General features: G+C 40.2%; 1 protein-coding gene across 1 annotated transcript in view; it reads right to left on the bottom strand.

Moving 5' to 3' along the window:
• Positions 1-2,403: 2,403 nt before the first annotated feature.
• The window catches only part of GFPT1 (glutamine--fructose-6-phosphate transaminase 1), a 52,742-nt gene continuing 34,168 nt past the window's right edge, over positions 2,404-20,977 (bottom strand). The window contains exons 9-19 of the mRNA XM_026657725.2: positions 16,101-16,206; positions 14,777-14,940; positions 14,266-14,361; positions 13,802-13,899; positions 12,284-12,404; positions 9,848-10,005; positions 5,726-5,840; positions 5,209-5,336; positions 4,251-4,418; positions 3,424-3,585; positions 2,404-2,480 (exon numbers count right to left, since the gene is read on the bottom strand). Coding sequence (XP_026513510.1) covers positions 2,436-2,480; positions 3,424-3,585; positions 4,251-4,418; positions 5,209-5,336; positions 5,726-5,840; positions 9,848-10,005; positions 12,284-12,404; positions 13,802-13,899; positions 14,266-14,361; positions 14,777-14,940; positions 16,101-16,206 — 1,361 coding nt within the window. The 3' untranslated portion in view covers positions 2,404-2,435. The remainder of the gene's footprint in view (positions 2,481-3,423; positions 3,586-4,250; positions 4,419-5,208; positions 5,337-5,725; positions 5,841-9,847; positions 10,006-12,283; positions 12,405-13,801; positions 13,900-14,265; positions 14,362-14,776; positions 14,941-16,100; positions 16,207-20,977) is intronic.

The raw sequence follows: 20,977 nt of genomic DNA, 5'->3' as shown, positions 1-20,977 counted from the left end.
AAACTACACAGCTCTTTAATTTAGTATCCTATTTCTTTGGTCCTTTGTATCAATGTTCTCAATCAGATTTGTGCCATGTAGCAATTCATATTTAAATATAACGAGCATATACTTAATATACCAGCGGAGAAGCAGATGTCCCACTTCTAAAATAAAATCTCATCTGTACAAACCTAGACAAGCACTTCTAGCTAATTTTCCAAGTTGATTAGGGGAAAAAGACCTCCAAATCAATTCCTCTCCAGGAAATTGATGGGTACAATAGCTTCCCCCTTTAAGGGCTTCACTTACATTAGAATCACTGCAAACAAGGACATAGGATCTTAACCTGCACCTTGACTTCAGCCCTTCCAAGTTTAAACTGCTTGAACAGCAGCTCCCTCCCTTTTAAAAATTAAACTAACATAAGCTGAGGCAAGTCACATCAGAAAGAAGGTTGACAGGAGGAAGGTTCAGGTTAAACTGGCTTTAGCTAATGTGCAGTGCTGGGCTATACAAAAAATGTTGCTTGTTTGTAAATCATTGTGGGGAAGTCTCAATTGTCAGTTCAGGCTGAGGTGTCTAATGAAAGTAGCATCTATTGTAATTAGCAAATACTGTTGGAATTAAATTGTATTTAAGAATGAAGTAGTAAATGTAGCAAATTAATAGCTCAGCACAAATCACAGCCCACATACAACACATTAATAACTGTACTCAAGTTTGTCATTTAAAGAAAAATCAAGTTCAGGTCATTATTGGTTTAGTTGAACATATGCTTCCAGCTCTTGTTAAGATGGTAAAACTAAGCAGCGAACAGATCTATGAATAAGATACACAAATACAGGAAGCTTAAATTATTTACTTCAGTTCATATCAATTTTAAGAATGACAGATGGCATTACTACAGCTACGGTCCTTTGAACCTGTGTGAGCAATTGTCTCCTGACTCAACCTGGATTATGCAATTCATTACTCGACTACAACATACGCACTCAGAAAGCCAAGTTCTTACCCTAGCGTTGGACAGTCCCTCTGGTAAAGCAGACTTCTACAAGGTCAAAATATTACATTTTGTGAAGAAAAAAATCCCTAAATATTGCAAGTGACCTTCATGTTCCATTAATAAGCTACAGGCTTCACTTTACATCCTACAGTACTATGTTCTTTTATATGCCTTGTGTGTAACTCTGGCTGTTTACTTCAAACCCACCACTGACCATATGAAATTGAGACTTTTGTTGAAGTTCAAGGTACCTTTGCTATTTAACATCTTCTGCAAGCTACTTAAAATATTGTTTGTAGTCTTGTGAAAAAGCTTTAATTTTCCTGGTCTAATTCTCAAACCCAAACCATATATACCACTGAAACTATTTGCTGTCACTCGCACGAAGTAACAGCAGCCGAGCTGCAGAAATGAAAGCCACGCATTTGTTCCCTGCAACTCTCCTGGCCAACAGTCAATATCCTTGATAGACTGACATCTTTGTTAAAGGACACTGTCACGTGTAGCAAGCCCCAGCCTAACTTTTTGTGTAGTGCCATTCCCTCCATTGTGCACACATGGAATGGAGTAAGCAGGGAGGCTTGTGAAATATACAAGGATCCTGTTCTTAAAGCAAGTTTCTTGTATGTGTTCCAAATCATGCTTGCTAACAGCAGCAGCACAATAAACCCAGAACCTAAATTGGGATTCTCTTTAGTGTTGCAATGCGCATGTGGGAGCACTAGATTTCTCCTTCTTTCCCCCCCAAAAAACAAGGAGATGATGTTGTTTGCAAATATTACATGCTGGGCCTTTGAATGTTCCTTCTATTTTGGTAAACTATCCAATATTGGGTCAGATGCTGCTCTCACTTACATGTTAGAATGAGCTGTGACAACTCCATAGTTATGTTGTCTAACAGCAGGATTGTCAGTTGCTAGGCATTTGGCATAGACCAGATCCTTTCTGAGGCTAATTTTAGGCTCGCTAACCAAATTATATAAAAGGATTTAAGGAGAGATTCTGATTAGTCACTGGATTTCCCTTTATGTAAACAGGGCAGAATTTGACCTAATCTCTTCTAAACCATCATGTCTGAATCTCTGTAGACTCATTCATGGCCTAATACAGCTCTAATTTCAGTGTCCGACATTGGCACGTACCTTCACTAGCGGAGGCACTGCAGATACTTTAGTCAATTGCATTATCTCAGTAAGGTTCATTTATACCTAAATTATCTCATTAAATTGCCCCTCAGACTGCTTCCTTTAAAAGATTACCAAGTCTCCTAGTGAACACCTTTCAACAAAACAAAGCTATTGACATGACATATGGAATCAATTTGACAATCACTAATGTAACAATTATGGTGATTTTATACACAAACGATGATTTGATCTAGGGGACTTTAAAATCAAGGTATTTTGGTACCCAAAATGTCTCCCCATACCCCTAAGATTCAGATGCGCTTTTACTCTACAGTTACAGATTTGGCCAGATTTCTTGGAAAATCAACCTGTAAAAAGAAAAAGAAAAATGGAATTTTTGTAAGCAAGACCACACATACCACTATTTTTACACTTCATGAAAGGCCAGTTCAGGTAAGACAATGTTAAAGTTACTAGCATCTGTTAAAAGTCCAAACAAGCAAATAACGTGTCATGAAAAAAATTTCATATTAGTTGCAGCTTTCAAAACTGCTCTTGCAAGGCCTCTCCTGCACCTATGTAGCACAGGCTCAAACTATTAGTGTTTTGTAAAATATTTACTTCAGAGAGGTTTAATCTGAGGCATAAAGGGTAGGAGTTGGAGACTGTGTATCCATGATCCTTTTAAAGAAGGGAGAACACAGAAGTTACTGCAGGGAACTATTCAGTCTCCCTTAGTTAATTTTACAATTTTAGCAAGAAAAGGTAATCAGTGTAACCATATTACCAGTAAAAACAAACCCCTGTACTGAATGTTCGACTCGCATAGTACATTTAGTTAAGTATGTCATGTAAGTTCATTGTTAACTCTTACAAGTCTGAGAACTTGTGGCGGTTTCAAAGAAAAGTGCTATAAAACGTGACTTTGAGAAACTATTTTTCAAACATTCTTTACTAGGGTTTGCAAGTAGGAAATAGTAGTTCAGCCAAGAGAATTGTTGTAAATAAATCAAAGTACAGGAAACTTCTCTGATCTAGCTCAAGTGGCAATTAAGCTTAATTAATTAAACCCAGGGGGCTTGTCTACACAAGACTTTGTTTGTGGCAAGCCAGGATGTAAATGGACAGTGCTCTAGCCTGCCACACATTAAGGAGCCAGGTGGACTCTGTTATAATGCACTGTTAGATTAAAGGTGCTAGTAAATTCAAAGAACTGTATAGGGTTCTGTTCAGTATAATAGATCTACTATAAGTCCTTTGGAGAGTATATAGACAATAAAGGAAGGTATTTAAAGGTAGTATAGTACTTACATCATATCCTCTGAGCACTGCAAGATGGAAAGCCAGAAGCTGTAAAGGGATGACACTCAAGATTCCTTGCAGACAGTCCACGGAATGAGGAACTTTGATTGTCCTCTTATTATTATTAATTGTCTCTGTGTCTTCCTTATCACAAATCACTACCGGTCGCCCCTGGAAGAAAGAGAAGTGTCAACAAGTAACAGGCAGAGTTAGATACACAATACTCCAGAAAGGTTGTCTGATAGGGCTCTTGCTTGCTTGTGTTGAAATCCCTGGCAAAACTCCCACTGATCTAAAGAAGGGCAGGAACCTTTCACTTAAAAATAATCCAGAACAAGGCAAGTGAGAATAGCAACAGTATTTTACATTTGCCATGTTGCTTTTTTGAAAAGACTTTGAGCCTAACCTGCATTTTCCTTCATTACTTAGATACAACTTCCACATAGAGAGAACCATTTCATTTTAAAAAATTACAGCAGTCTTCTTCACAAAAAATGAAATTCCAAAACAAGATAATGCATCAAGATAAACCTCTTTAAACCAATAAGCCATACACTAGACTATTACCTTTTAAGTGTCAGTTTCGACAAGATACCTAAAAGCCCCAACAGACTATTTACTTCAGAGTGCAATTTTTAGGCATGGGCTCTAACTGGCCCCAGACTACTGAGTAGTCATTCGATGGTAATAAAGTTGTTACTGCTGGACTTGAACTGGCATTCTAAAATCCCACAAAGGAACCGTAAAACTGCTTACAGTAGATTTAGGAATGAAGGGAACAATTTAAACTTCTAGACTTGGGATGATGCCATTCACGTCCATCTCCAATTACTCACCTGCCGCGCCATAACCTGCTGGAGAGCATTCTGGCACTTAGCATACGTATGGTCCCTTGTGATGATCATGATAACAGGCATCAACTTGTCTACCAGGGCGAGGGGACCATGCTTCAGCTCACCAGCCATTATGCCTTCCGAGTGCATGTATGTGATTTCTTTTATTTTCTAGAGAGGAAGAAGGATATCCCTGTTAATCAAGCTACACTTTGGCCCTTGTTCAGTACACTGAGCAAGAATAGGGAGGTGTTGATGCATCATCATAGGAAGAAACTAGCTCTAAAGCTACCTCCACATTCCAGGGGAAGGGTGATTTAACTAAATTGTTTATTGGTGAATTCTGGGCCAGTCTGTTGTTTGCATAAGTCAGCTAAAGCAGGCTGGAAACCTGGATCTGGCTCAGAAGAGGGCCATCAGCCCTCCTGGGTTCTATACCCACAGCTGCCCTTGCCCCCAAGTCTCTTTAAACCCTATCTGTAAAACAGATAATACCAACCTTCCTTCCCAGGAGCACTACGGCTTAATGTTTGTATTAGGGCTTGAAAAGGTCATACTCTGTGTAAGTGTGAGAAGAGGAAATATTAAGTGTCAATAGTAGCAGCACATAACTCCTGCTGAAGACAGGGCCAGATCTTCAGTGGGCACTGTAGGGTGTGCTGGTCAGTTTTGAAAATCTGGCCCCGATTACATGGGTACTGAGCACTCTTGAAAGAATCCCTCAGTCATTAAAGGAACTCACCCAATGGCATAGCTTTAGTGCAGTAACACAGTGATTGGAAAAGTAAAAGTCCATCCAGCATTAATGGAGGGCAATGAGGTTTAATAATGTCAAGAGGGTACCCATGTTTAAAGCTCATACAATCCTCAGATCCAAGTTAAGTGCCAGTGGGTGTGCATTTATCATCCAGATCTACCCAAGGCAGTTCAGAGGGGTTTTAAAGGAAGAGAAACTCCTTACCAAAGCTCCCTCAAGACATGTAGCGTAGTGATAGCCACGTCCCATAATCAAGACCGACTTCTGATGGTAAAGCTCTGTTGCCAGTTTCTGGATCTCATCATCCATGCTCAGCACTTCTTTAATCAAGTCTATTAGTTAGGAAGAGGCAAAGGGTTAATCCAAAATACAAACTAAAGAGATAGAGACACACATTTACTCAGTACCAGGAGCAAACAAACTGGTTTGCCTTCCTCTAATATTAACTGCAACTTTACAGTGGGGATTTAGTGAGCCTGATTTTTTCCCCCCGGCACCAAAGCCCCTTTACACTGCTCTGCCGATGTATTCTTCTGAATGAGAATCAGGTCCAAAGTTCACACTGAAATGTGGATATACCAGCTATCTTCATCTTGCCCTGATGCCCTATTTTCCAGTGGAACTTAATCTCTTGGTAGAGGGCTGGCACAAGATCTATGCAGCATTTAATTTCACTCCGCAAGAACAGTGTAAATGCAATATTAAGAAAGATGCTTCATACCTGGTAGGACCTTGAGACCATGCATGATTTCTTTGCGTCTTTCTTGCATAGAAATCCTATCATCACACATCATGAGGGCAAACATCACCAGAGAAACAAACTGGCTAGTGTAGGCCTAAAGAGGAGAGACAGATAAATATTTTATATGCTTCTAAACATGATGGCATTACTTGATTGACAATGATTGTGAGGATTAGACAGCCAGTCTATACAGAGTCTGAACACATATAGAACCTCATATGCCCAAGTATCACAAATTTAATACTTTGACATCTGTATTTCCAGGACCATGCATTTATACAAGCTATTTAAGAGCACCCTGCACTCGTCAAAAGAATGATGTCTGGGGGTTTAAGGAAATTAGGTGCCTGTTTAAGCACTGAATTTCAGTGGCACCTTTGAAAATCCCAACCAGCGTAAATGGTAAGGTCCATTTACACTGAGTGTCATAAAAGGAACGTAACATGAGTGAGAATCAAGTCCAAGGCTTTGGGATCATTTTTAATAGCTAAGATTTTAAAAGTATCATAAAGATGCCGTATTGCAAACAATGGCTTTGTGAAATTAATGTAGCCTGGGCAACAGCTGGAGACCACCACAATTAAGACAGCACTGCTGTAGGGCTGTAATGCCATCAGCGGCTAAAGGGAGAAAACACCAGTTTTGTGGCTTAATGTGCCCATTAAAAACTATACATTTAACTTGTTCAGGAGTTAACTTTTTCTTTTTAAAGGTCCCCTTAAAATCAAAGTCTAGTTTGAAACTGCTTGTTCTGTTTTTATCATGAAAGTCACTTCAAGCTATAAAAATGAACCTTTTATCCTTATTAAGTAAGGAAACAAGCAACTGAAACGTGCAAGACATCTCTTCAAATTGTGCAACAATTTCATTCCTAACTACCTTAGCTAACACACACACATTTAGTGTTCAAGAACAGTGCAAAGTAAATAGTTTGCTATTATCTTATGGCATGTTAAGTGGAAGATTTGATATCACATAATGAGAGAATTTACTTTTTATTGCACTTATTGAATAAAGGCTGATACCATTAGAGTCAATGGCAAAAATCCCATTGAGTTCAGCTGGACCAGGATGAAAGTTAGAGGTGTAACTAGTACTATCATGCCCTCCATCTCTAGGGTAATAAATTCTGATACAGCCATTAAAAGAAGAAAAGATTAACAAAAAGGTTAAAATTACAACAGCTAAACATCAGCTTTTTTTCCTAGAAAATTTTTTGGATTATTGACCTGAGAGTTTAATCAAGATATTTCAATCCAAAGAGTTTGACTAACAAACATTTCCCCTTGTCTGGCCTTTGTAGATTGTTCGCTACTATCTCACCTTGCAATTTTTAACTGACTTCTTATAAAACAAGAATTAAAGAGGAGGACTGCTCAACTCAAATTGTCATAAGGTAAATATTTAACTGCACAGAATGAGCCAGGGAACTGCAGATTGAGCTTTTACACCTTTCTTAGGCTGTATAAGTAAAACAAAACCCAACATCTTACAAACAGATAACTTTCATTTCTGGCTGCAAAGCAAACCAGGAATTAAAATTAACAAGTGAACTCATCGGTTGTAGCTAAATTTTCAAATGAAAGTAATTGTCCTTAAACAAGCTTCTGCTTCAATAGTGTAAAACATAGCTCTTTCAAGGCTTAATCTGTAAAGTGCTTTGAAATCCTTGAAAGAAAGGTGCAATATAACTGCAAAAAAAAAACCAATGGGTTTGCCTGTGTTGACATTTTTTGCTATTCAGGCATTCTACTACTAGCAGAATCAAGAAATGTATTTAACTATCTAAAGTTTGTACAAAGAAAAATGTTTTGTAACTATGCATCCATCATCATTTATGGAAAACAAGTTTATCAACTAATTTGCTGCCGAAGTTATAAAACTTTGCTGCATGACTAAAGTTTTTTAAATCTAAGACCCTAGCACCGTTGTACTTGGCAGTATACAGTTGAAGGTTAAAGTTGCTCTTTTGTATTAATTGGTACAGTTAACAGTGCTTGGATTTTTTCTGTCACCAGCAAAGGCTGCCTTTTGGATTCTTACGTTCTCAAATTGGATTTTCTGAGCAATGTCTTCTACAGCTGATCATTAGTTATCAATCTATGTTGAAACTGCAGCACATACAGGTAAGTCTCTGCATCACTAGAGAAAATACGTTTTCAGTGACCTACAAACGGTACAGTGTTGGCAATGCAAAAAAAGTCTATGGACAAATAGCTCACACGAGTTTTTGCGAGAGTGTCATGAATTTTCCATGATCAAATTCCCCAGTGAACTGTTAAACTCAACTGTGGTTTTTGGCTGAATTTATGTAGCAGATTGAAATCTGCTTTGATTTAGTTAAGTTTAAGAGAGATGATGTCAAAGTGCAGAAGCACTTTATCAAGCAAATATTTTACACTGTACCTTGGTCAACTATATCAGCCAGGGCAACTAAACCCCATAGTTAGACAGCCTTTTTTTTTTTTTTTTTTTAAGTGCATAGCTATTTACTAAAATTACTACCTTTAGTATGCCGTTAAGTGAAGCTATTTCCTTTCATCGGAATAATTCAGACATTTAATCCCCTCTTTTGTGTCCTGCACCACAGACGGAGCACCCGGGGCAAACTATGAGAGAAATGTTGGAAAATTGCCCTAACAAAAACCAGAAAAACTTTCAAAACATTTTCTGCCAACCAGCTCTGGAAACTAACCTGAGATAACAGTTTATAGGGTAAATAAGCCTGCTCCTCCTTGTCCACCAGTTAGAGGAAGCCTCCTTCATTTTCTCATACATGTTTCTCTTATTCAGCCCCGGTGAGAGATTGGGGCAGATATTGTATGAACATGAAGGTGATGTACAAGCTATAACTATGCCACTACAACAACCACAGAGAAGAGGAAGAGTAGAGATGTAAATTGTCTACCAAGGGCTAAGACCACTGCCTTCAGTGTGAATTATGCAGGCACATTGTCTGCACAACTCTATTCTGCAGCGACCTCCTTTTTCTTGTAATATCACACAGCATGTGGGTTAAATGAGAAGGGGCTGAAAACATGGAGTTTAAGGGGGGTCCTCAAATTTGGAACTTGTTAGTCCACCACAGCCCCAGCCTGATAAATTACACCATGCTGTAAAGTTTGATTTACATCTCTTGCTTCATGGAAGAGTCCCTGAAGAGGCAGCTGGAAAGTCTTAACTGCAGGAGGGATTGGAGGAACTACTAAGTGGATCACAGTAAGATTTTAATGTTAACAGGACTGATTCTCCTTTCACTTCTACAGGTGTAACTCCATCAACTTCAATGATTACTCCAGATTTATAGCAGAATCTGGATTGTGAATTGTACATGTGCCAAGAGCCACTAAATTAGCACATTTTAAACAAGTTTAAATAAAAATAGGGTTCCATTAACTTTTTCTGTAAAAAATAAACAGCTGGTCTCTTTAAATATGAACAGACTTGGAAGGAAAAGTGAGATGGTGGTTAGCCACCCAAGTAGTAACAAGGTATCCCACGATTCTATCTCTTTCCTTCTGTTAAAACTCCCTGATTCCCTTAAAAATGTATCCCAGCAGTCTGCAACCCTGCTACTCAGTGACAGACTCCTCCATCTTAAATGCACAATAGATATGTTGCTTTGGGCAATGTAAAATCTTTGTCCGTGTATATAATCAGATTTACTGTTGTGTACTGAGCAATTTTAGCTATTTTATTTTTAATTCCTTTGACTCATGTACTAAGATTGAAACAGTTTAAAATAAAATGCCTTATTATTCTTTAAATAGTTTTTTCTTATCTACATATCCTTGGATCAAAGAATGAAGTTGCTTTGTTCCCTGACTTAAAATATTAAGACTATTCCATCATAACATTCTGTGGCTCAATGGAAGTCTGTAGTAGTTTTAGTCTTAATCAATTTGTACCAACACAACTGGGAGGGTTTTTTTTTTTTTTTTTTTTTTGAATGTGCAGAAGCTGGCTAATACATAAACTGCTAAAAATCTCACACTGTGAAGTACCATGCAGTCTAAGTATGGTTAAAGAGCTTCAGTTAGAATAAAAAGCACAGTCAACTATACTTTAAATGAATGCTAGAACTATCTATTTGGTATTCACCTTTGTGCTGGCCACACCAATCTCTGGTCCTGCATTGATATGGACACCGCAGTCGGTCTCCCTGGATATGGAACTGCCCACGGTATTAGTTATTCCTACAGTGAGGGCTCCCCTTTCCTTACAGTATCGAAGACCCATCAAAGTATCTGCTGTCTCGCCTGCAAAGATTAATTTACATGGTCACAATTTAAGTTCAGTTATAGGCAAGATCATTGCAAGCCTTATTACTACTCTGCACTGGAGGACACAAAGTCAAATAGGTCAGCGGAAGTTTCAGGATGATACTGTAGTTTGCAATTACCCAATGCTTTGAGTGCCATTCGTTTTTAGTGTAATGGAAAGTGTTCAGCAGGAATGGTAAATGTCTTGCAAATTATAATGAAAATAGATCTCTTCTTTTGCCTTGGTTATTAGTAATTCACCATGAGCAAAGAACACTATACTTTAATATATATATATAGTTGCAAGTTAATTTGGCCCAAGTATACTACCTATGCAATATCTTAAATCATGTTAACATTTAGATGCAAAGGATAAATGTCCTACAATTTATAATACCTGCTATGCACCAATTCAAAATAATAGACTGCCAAAAACTCTAAAGGCAAGATGGGGAGGAGGAGCAGAGTTGGGTCCATAAGACAGCCCTTATTCCTAGTCATATTTGAATACTTATAACCCCCAATATTCTTTATTACAACGTTCTGCTGCAAGCTGTCAAAACTACATTTTTGGTGGTTTCCTCCAGAAATTTCCTCTCCCCTAAAAAACATGGTTTTGTATCTACCACCTGTAGAAAACTATGGGGCTGGTCTAAGTGCAGGGGTATTTTGGTCACACAATCTGGCCCGGGTCTGGCTTAAATGCCATGCAATTTTAACCTTTTAAAAACAATCTCTCAAAGGCCTAGGGGTGCACTATATGAGATGGGGCTGGCTCAGTCAATTGTTTACATCAGAGGGGAAGAAGAGAGTCAGGGTTTCTTGGAGACAAAGTGTGACAATTCTGCAGCTATTTACCACCTCTGAACAACTTGATTCAAATAAGCAGAAAATTGTATTGATGATCCACTTCTATTGCATGCAGAGCTACGCCCCAAAGCCAATATTAGAAAGAAAAATCCCTTAATTTTGCCATGTCTTACTGGAATGCATTAATAAATAATACCCCAAGGGGCATTCCCTCTAACTGTATGTGCACAGTATAAGCTGCATCAAGAGGTAATAAAAATAAGGTTAAATCAGTAGATTCTACTTTTACTATGATGTAGCAATATTCAGAAATCCTTGACTGCATGCTATAATGCTTAGATCACCACCAGACTGAAGAATTTTTAAAAGGCTAAAGCAACAATGCAGGGAGGGGTATTTGTGACCTCAACATTTACTTTGGTTTTCTAGCATCTGGAGATATTCAGCAGTGTTCTGCTCTCATGAGACAGCAAGAATAATGCAGATATCAGAGGAATCCTGTTTATTGGTTATATCCAAATTTTAAGGGGACGCGTGTGCCTGTGGTACACTCGCAAACAGGAACCATGTTAGAAACAGATGCATTGTTCCTAGAGAAAAACAGCAGCTACATGTGTACTTCAAAACATGAGTGAAAGTTGGAATAGTCAAACTGGCTGAAAGATTAAATGATCAGCACGTACACCCAGGAAACACACTGCTGAAACAAGTTAGTTTTTCAGTAGAGTTTTCTGGTAGTAAAGATTAAGAATTTATTAATACTTTAAATTGGTCACTGGTGGCTTTTGTATTTTGATAACACAATTTAATTTCACTGCATTTTTTCCCCCTAGCATATAGTGACAGGAAAGAGAAGGAAAAAAGCTATTTCCTTCCAAATATGCCTTTTCATATTAAAGTTCAAGATAACAGGACACCACAAAAGGGAACAATCACCTTGCTTTGTTGCAAATGTCCTATAATATTAAAAATTTATCCATCTGGTTTCAGTGTAATGTAGCCCATTAAGGATACCATTTATTCTTTAGCCTAAGTGTGTGTTTTAGCTTATGCTCCATTCCAATGTGTGATTTGTTATTTTAGACATTCTTGTGTAATGATTTCTGTGTTAAATTACGTATTCCAAAAGCCACTGGATGAGGCCCCTATAGTTGTTTAAAGGAACAATAAGAAAACATTTAAAAAGGGAAAATGTATAAGTGTTTAACCTGATATTCCACATCCTAAGTTCTATTTTATTAGGCTGGGGAAAAGTTCTCTACAGAAAGGTACAACAATTTTTGCTACAGGACTAGACAAAACACACTAGTACTTGTATCCTGCACTGGTATGAAGATGGATGAGATAAGCCTTTCCCTCTCTATGGGCCAATTTCTACAGTGGTGTATACCCCAGGCAATCCTACTCTCAGACAGCAGAATTTGGTCCTATGGATTTCTCCTTAGTAGTACAGGAGTGACCCTACCTGACTGGCTGATAAAAAAGCAGACGTCATCTCTGAAGACTGGAGTGTTTCTGTCCAAAAAGTCACTGGCTAGTTCAACCATAACAGGCAATTCAGTCAATTCTTCTAGCACTTGACGAGTCTGGTAAAATAGAGATGTCAGGAAGTTATAATGTGTTTAAACACATTTTAACAAAAGAAGCCTTCAAAATTGCCAACCACTGGAAAATATTACAGTCAAAATACCATTATGCAGGTTAATGAAAATATAACACAAGACTAGTCACTAGACCTAGATTCTAAATCACACTAGATCAGTAATAAGAAAGGTTACTTATGACCTTGGCACTGCAAAAAGATCTATGGGGCAGACCCACAAACTGAAGTAGAGTACTATTGACAAACACCACACAGCTGCTTATATCATAAATTGTTTACAAAGTAAAGTTATTTTTCATAATCTGTTTCACTGCAACCTGTCCGAAGAGGACATCTAGACTCCAGCCTGGGCGTTCGTTAGGAAATAACATTCCTGAAGCACCCCAAAAGCACTAATCAGTACTGGGGGCAAAACTGAAAACCTATTTCAGCCCTTGATGGTCTTCTATAATTATTTGTATTACAAGAGGGCCTTGGGGCTTTAGCCATAGACCAGGACTCCACTGTACTGTACATCCAGAAGCCACAAATAGCCCCTCAGCCTAGGGACCCTTACTCTCGATCATGAAACTAGCCAGATGAGTGTCCGTTTCATTTTCAGGTTCTCAAGAACTAATTTAATGCAGCTTGGTTTAAGTGTGATTTTTTTTTTAAATGTACAATCTTCCTTAAAAAATTTAAATTCCTTAGCAAATGTATGGATTATCTTGAATCCCAGGCATATGGGCTCTCATGCTGCGACCCAACAATGTTTGAATTAGAGCCGTACCTTCGTGCCCCGCGATTATATCGTATCTCAGAGGAGCAGGGTTACACATGGTTTGAACTCGGCCCTGAATCTGCAAGTGTTTATGAAATGCTGTGGCATAAAGTAGAACCACTGCATTGTGAATGGCTCTTTGATAATGTTCCATCAAAGCCTGCATAGATTTCAAGGCCTGACGGAACCATTATGATCATCTAGTCTGACCTCCTGTACAACACAAGCCATAGAACTTCCCCTAGAACATATATAAATAGCAAAGGAGCAAGTCAGATGTGCCCCTCTGAGAGCTTTTAACTTTCTGAAGCCTTCTCACTATTACATTGTCCCTTTCCTTGCCAATTTTACCATATGATGAGAAGTTTTGTTTTCAGAAGTTTGCTATAGGAATAAAGAAAACTACAGGTAAACTTTTCATAAGCACTTAAGTGCAATTTTCAAAAGTGACTTAGGCACTCAAAGTCAAGGGGACTTGGGCTCCTTAAACACCATTGAAAATCTGGCCCCAGAGTGTATATTTCTACAGTACAACTGACTGGTCATTAACCTGCTCAATATTCATAATAGCAGCAGCTAATTCAGCCAAGGTTTGCAAGGAAACAGTGACAACCACTTACCGCAACTCCGGCGTGGTAGCTTGTCCCACAAGCAATCAGGATTAAACGCCGACACCGCTGAATCTCCTTGATGTGATCCTTCAGCCCGCCCAGATTCACTGTAATGGATGTGGATGAAAAAGTCACGATGGCCAAGTCGCTCAAGGACACACATAACCCATTGATCTCCGGGGCCCCTCTGATGGTTGTATATCATCTTAGGTTAAAAGAGCTGAAGCGTCTCAGTCTGTTTCTTAGCAGAGGACGGCGCCCACATAGTAGAAGCCATCATATATGGCAAGTTTGTCAGCAGGGAGAATGAACTCTCCTGACACAGCTATGGAAGGTCCCTTCTACGTAATGGCACTTCTTCTTACATAGATATAGAACTTCCTTCTCTTAGGCCACACATCTACTCTGTATCACCCCACCCCAAATTTGGCAGGCGCTAGATTTAAAACTGTAAAAGGATTAATTTAAATTACCAGTGTAGTCATCAAAGTTGACTCTTCCTCTCATTGTGTTAACAACAGATTCTGGTTGCTCAAAAATTTCCTTCTGCATAAATGAACTGAAGTTACCTTAAAAAAAAAAACACACACACACACACAATGGAAACTTTGTTATACTATTAATGCAATGAACAGGTGAACACATGGGGGCGAACATGCTGATTGTCAGAATGGTCAGGAGTGATTTTTCTCACTCCTGTACATGATCGTGTCACAGGAAGGTGCATGATGCTGTTATTTCACCTTTCACCAAAGCATCAGGAATTGGTCACCGCTGGAGATCAGACACCAGACTTGATGGACTCATGGTCTGATCCAAAAGGGCAAGTTCTAGTTTCTTTTGGGGACCAATCTGGGAAACAAGGGATGCTTCTGAATGGGAGAGAGAATCGTCAGCCCCACAGTTTTGGTTATTAAACCACCGGTTCCCGATGGCAGGGAATGGCCCTATATTTAAATGGAGGAAATGGTGAAGAACTTTTACCCTTCATGATCTGCTGAAGTTCCATCTGCAGGGTCTGGACTGCACGCCCAGGGTGGTCACCCGCTGTGCGTTTGATCCGGTGGATAGAAAGACGACCGTCCACCACAGCTGCTACGTCATCATCTTCAAGGAAAATCACTCTGTTGGTGTGCTCAATGACAGCACTAGAAAGAGAATAGACCAGTTGCCATAGGACACTACTTCACAAAGGAGATGAGGGCTAGAGCTGAGTCCATAATCGAACGTGCAATTTATTTAAAGAAGTTGCACAGTTCACTTTTTAGTGTGTCATTATTTGATTAATTTAAGGCCCCACTTTTAGAAATCTCTATGAATTCCTAAGGCAAAGTGTATTATGCAACAGCGTAGTCTAATCGTTGCAAGCCGCAGACTGGGAGCCAGCATTACTGGATTCTATTCCCACCTCCGCTGTTGACTTGGGCCATTTCTACACTAGAAAAATAGGTTTGAAAATACAAGCTTTTAACTGATGTGATTTTAAACACGACTTTGGACAGGGCAAACCATATTTAAATACATCAGCTGGTTATAGTTAACCCTGTTTACCTAGCATAGAAATGGCCTTGGGTAAATCACTTAATCTCTGTGTAAAAGGGGGAAAAGACACACGGGTATCCTAAGGCTGTATCCTTAAAGCTCTTCAAAACTCTCAGATGAAAGGAGCTGCAGAAGTCAATTATGGTCACACTTACATGTGTTTCTGGAACAAACACTGTTACTTTACTAACATGCTAAAGACCGACGGTTTCACCAAGGATTCAACAAGGTTAGTTTTTTACCATTAGCTTTTACCTTCCAGTAGGGTTAACATAAAAGACTTTTTAGGCGATACAGGGAATTAGGCATGCACACAGAGTCCTTAGAAGAACTGCACAATTCTCCTCATAATTTCTGGGTCTGTCTTTTTAATTTAGGCCACTGTCTTCACAAGATTCCCATTACTCATCTCTGGAATCATATTAACTGATGAACTTGTACTAGGACAATGCCACAGTAAATAATGTTTTCACCCCTCAGCTCACAGAGAGCCGAGAAGCGATAAGTCTTCATTTCTTTAACAAAGTCTTATTTAAGCTGCCTTTCACCCCCTCCCCGGCATCAGTAAAGAGGGGCATGCAATTTATGAATGGCAAGTAAGTGACATCTAGTTGATGTTTGTAAGACACTATGAGAGTTGTTACGCACCCTTTGCTAAGTATTGATAAAGTAACAGTTGTAACCCAGGTTACCCATTAGGGCTCTAAATTTAAAGGGCATGTCAACAGTTGTCTTGGAATCCACTAAAGATGCTGAAGAATCTCACCTCGCGTCAGAAGCAAAGTAGTACTCCACAGCTTTCTCTTCAACAGGGAAAAGACAGGTGGTGCTGTCGATACGGGAGAGGCTGCAGCTTCCTTTCTTGTCTTTACCTTTAATGTTATACACTGTATTAGCAATCAGTGTCACATACACTTCCACAATAAAGAACACACGCTGCAATGTGTCAATCTTGATCACCGTTCCCAACTCACAGTACCAACATGAAGCATTATTTTGAACACTTCACATTTTGGTTGAGATCAAGGGGCTATAGTCAATTTAACACTGATGAAAATAGGCTTAGCAAAAGTGATCAGGATTTTTTTTCTGGGTAACATTATTTGTTCCCATTCTCAAGCCCTTTCTTAGTTTGCTTACACGGCACTGAAAGCTTTTTGGATTAAATCTACTTGACATTAAACATGCTATTGATATGTTCCATACTTGTAGTGTGTCTATAGAGAACTTCAATAAAAGAACTAAACTAGGAAGTCTCTGTACGATTCTACTCTGAAAAATGACTCAAAAATCATTTCACAAGGTTTCACATTTATTAGATACCCATATTTTTTCACTCATTCTGTCCTGCTTACAAGTTTAAACATTTTTCTTTTTTAACAACTGCTGTGCACACTCACCGTGGTGTTTGAGAGGCAAGCGGGACTCTCTCTACTTTACATCCCCATGTTTAATAAAAATTCTCCACACCAAAAGCAAACTCTCTTTCTCCTGGTCCATTTGCTATTAGCGTTTGTACAATGGCCACGGAGTACAAGAGCTCAGTACTGTTCGTGCGAGACCAGAAGTGGAGCAACTGACAAATGAGCTTCTCATAATTTTGGTCCAAGCTTGTAACATTGGCAGCCTGCAGTCTGGGCAGTCAGATTTAACAGCTCATAGGAATTATTTCTGTTGGTCCAAGGAGGCGTGACTAACAGCAATGAGCTGTAGGGGACATTTTGGGGATGTTGGTAGAAATTTTTCCAAAAGCCTAAAATTTCACGGAAAATTCCCTCTAGTATTTCAACATTTTTTAACCTGCTCTAGAATTTTTTTTTCTTAACTTCAAGAAATTGTTTACCAGTGAAGACTAAGACTGTAGTATAGTCTAAGAGAAGTGGCTAAGACTGGTTGCTTAACATTTGAGCTTGGACAAAACACTAAACATGCCAGAGAGAGCAACCTTGCATCGGCAGGGGGTGATAAAGAGAAGTCACAGAGGATAGATGGGTTATTCTACAAGTTTCTCTTTTCTATTCTGTCTAAAATTAAAGGATGACAAATTTTAAGTTGACATATACTACAAGGAATACACTCTACAGGCCTGATTATTTTACTTGTACTAAAATAGCATAAACTGGGTAACATTTTAATTACAAAACATGTACTTCATTGATTTAAATACCCTCCCCCCACAACAATAGCTAATATTCAGATCAATACAGCTGCAATTTAGTTAAGTTTTCCAAAAACTTTTTTCTAAAATCAAAAATATTGCTTTCATGTTGATACTGAGGGAAAATAAGGAAGTTCCACTAAACCAACAGTTCAGAGCGCTTCAGATTTCTATGTTCCTTTCAGTTTGCAAATCAGAAAACAAAGAACACAACCACCAGAAAAGGCAGAGCGATGGTGCTAGTGGCCATTCTCCAAATAAACCGCCCACCCTTGATTGAAGCATGCAGATTTTCTTTCCCCAGGTAGGACATTTCACTGCATCATCTTTATTATGTCAGCATTGCTTTCCATTAGATTCAATCTTTTCATCATCAGCACTTAAGAAGTTCAGTTTCAGCAAACCAAAGCCAGCTGCATATCATCAGTGGATATATCACTGATAAAGATTGCCTGGCTGCCACTTTTTAGGCTCTAACAGCAACACAGCAGCAATCCCTCGCCTTCAGAACAACGACTGCTACTGCCTACTCAGGGCTTGCATCACGGACCAAAAAAAGGGGGAGATTTTGCAGACAATTGGGGGTGGCGGGGAGAATAAAACAAGCACTTCAAAATCCCTCGGAGGAAAAACTGCTGAGCATATTTTGATACCATATCAACCTCCACTGTAGCAATTTTAAGCATATGCTAGTTTTAAAATACGAACATAGCACAGATTAGTATTAGCTTCTACTTAATATGAGATATTCTCTATGCTTACTTGAGCAAGGCTACATTTGAAATTGCTTTAAGAGGCACTTGCAAAGACAGAGTGGCATATGTTAATGTCACTGTCTTTGACTAAAACCACCGTCCATTATAGAGAATTCCTAGGGATAACATGAAACCCTATTGCCAGTTAACAAAGGAAGAGCAGCGCATCATGCCCAGGCTGTCAGCAGAAGTTCTTACCACAGGTGTGAAATGTTTTTGAAAAGTGAGAAACCAACCAGTTTATTGCATTTTAACTAGACAGACTGGCATGCCACAGAATCTTTATCTATGCGTACTAAGGCCTGGTCCACACTAGGACTTTAATTCGGATTTAGAAGCGTTAATCCGAATTAACCCTTCACCCGTCCACACTACGGAGCCTGTTAATTCGAATTAAAGGGCCCTTTAAATCGATTTCTGAACTCCACCTCGACGAACGGAGTAACGTCAAAATCGATTTTGTTAATCCGAATTAGGGTTAGTGTGGCCACAAATCGATGTTATTGGCCTCCAGGAGCTATCCCACAGTGCACCACTGACCGCTCTGGACAGCAATCTGAACTCGCATGCACTGGCCAGGTAGACAGGAAAAGACCCATTAAAATTTGAATTGCATTTCCTGTTTCCTGTTTGCTCAGCGTGGAGAGCACAGGTGACCCCAGATACCTCAGCTCATCAGCACAGGTAACCATGCAGGCTGATAATCGAAAAAGAGCACCAGCATGGACCACACGGGAGGTACTGGATCTGATCGCTGTATGGGGTGAGGATTCAGTGCTAGCAGAACTTCGTTCAAAGAGACGAAATGCCAAAACTTTTGATAAAATCTCCAAGGGCATGATGGAGAGAGGCCACAATAGGGACTCAGATCAGTGCCGCGTGAAAGTGAAGGAGCTCAGACAAGCCTATCAAAAAACAAAGGAGGCAAACGGTCGCTCCGGGTCAGAGCCGCGGACATGCCGCTTCTACGCAGAGCTGAATGCAATTCTAGGGGGGGCCGCCACCACTACCCCACCTGTGATCGTGCAAACCGGGTCTGGGATAGTCTCTACACCTGAGGATTCTGAGGGTGGGGAAGATGAGGATGAGGAGGAGGAGGAGGAAGATCAGGATCTTGCAGAGAGCACCCAGCACTCCGTTCTCCCCAACAGCCAGGAGCTTTTTCTCACCCTGACTGAAGTACCCTCCCAAGCCTCCCAAGCCAGTAGCCAAGACCATGACCCCATGGAAGGGACCTCAGGTGAGTTTACCTTTTAAAATATAAAACATAGTTCAAAAGCAAGGTTTTTTAATGATTATTTTGCCCTGAGGACTTGGGATGCATTCGCAGCCAGTACAGCTACTGGAAAAGTCTGTTAACGTGTCTGGGGATGGACCGGAAATCCTCCAGGGACATTTCCATGAATCTCTCCTGCAGGTACTCCAAAAGCCTTGCCACAAGGTTTCTGGGCAGTGCCGCTTTATTCCGTCCTCCATGGTAGGACACTTGTCCACGCCATGCTTGCAGCAAGTAATCTGGTATCATTGCCTGACAAAGCCTGGCAGCGTATGGTCCCGGTGTTTGCTGGCATTCAAGCAACATCCGTTCTTTATCTCGCTGTGTAATCCTCAGGAGAGTGATATCGCTCATGGTAACCTGCTTGAAATATGGGAACTTAATTAAGGGGACAGAGGTGGCCGTTCCTACTGTGCTGTTTGCCTGTGGCTGATAAGAAATCCTTCCCTGCAGTTAGCTTTTAGCAGGGGTGGGGGGGGGGGGTGGGTTTGGTTTCAGCAGGGATTCCCTGTTACTAGCCACGCGGTCGGCTGCTTGCCTGTGGCTGATAAGAAATCCTTCCCTGCAGTTAGCTTTTAGCAGGGGCGAGGGGGCTTAGTTTGGTTTCTGCCTCTTCAGATCCCCTTTTCATCCCTTCAGTTATCCTTGTCTTTACCCCCTTTGCTTTGTTTCTCCCAAACATCCCTCTCCAAGTGCCCCATGTCTCTGCCTATCCCTTCCCACCTTCCCTTTTCAAGCCTCTCCCACCCAGTTTCTGCCCCACTTTCCCTGAAAGACAATGGCTTACCATGGCTGAATGCAAGCAGAATTCTGTTGCCCGGACCTGCGTCTGTGATCTCTAACACCAAAGCCACAGGCACTCAATATTAAGATGGAAAATGCGACCTTGTACTGAAATCACATGTGCTATGTAATGTGAATAGTGATCACCATGAAAGAGTGCAAGCATTGTTCTGTAAAATGTATCATTTTAAAAACTTCTCTCCTTTTTTTCAACCCTCCCTCTAGCAGCTGCAAATGTCTCAAGCCTCACTCCTGCGTCCAGAAGGCTATCTCAGATAAGGCGTCGTAGAAAGATGACGAGAGAAGACATGTTCAAAGAAATAATGAAATCCACCCACAATCAAAGAGCTCATTTGGATGAGTGGAAGGACACTGTATCTAAATTTAGGAAAGATGCCAGTGACCGTGAGGTCTTGAGGGATGCTCGAGATGAGAGGTGGCAGGCTGCAACGCTGGGGCTGCTGCGTGAGCAAACGGACATGCTCCGGCGTCTGGTGGAGCTTCAGGAACGGGAGCAGGATGTCAGACTGCCGCTGCAGCCGCTGTATAACCTACCTCCCCCCTCACCATGTTCCATATCCTCCTCACCCAGACGTGTAAGAACGCGGGGGGGGATGCTGCGTGCACCCTCTCACTCCACCCCAGGGGAGAGCCCAAGCAAAAGGCTGTCA

This window comes from Terrapene carolina, unplaced genomic scaffold, assembly GCF_002925995.2.
Source record: "Terrapene carolina triunguis isolate 2854851 unplaced genomic scaffold, T_m_triunguis-2.0 Scaffold53, whole genome shotgun sequence".
In the NCBI taxonomy this organism is placed as follows: Eukaryota; Metazoa; Chordata; order Testudines; family Emydidae; genus Terrapene; species Terrapene triunguis.
This window is presented reverse-complemented; position numbering and strand designations above follow the sequence as displayed.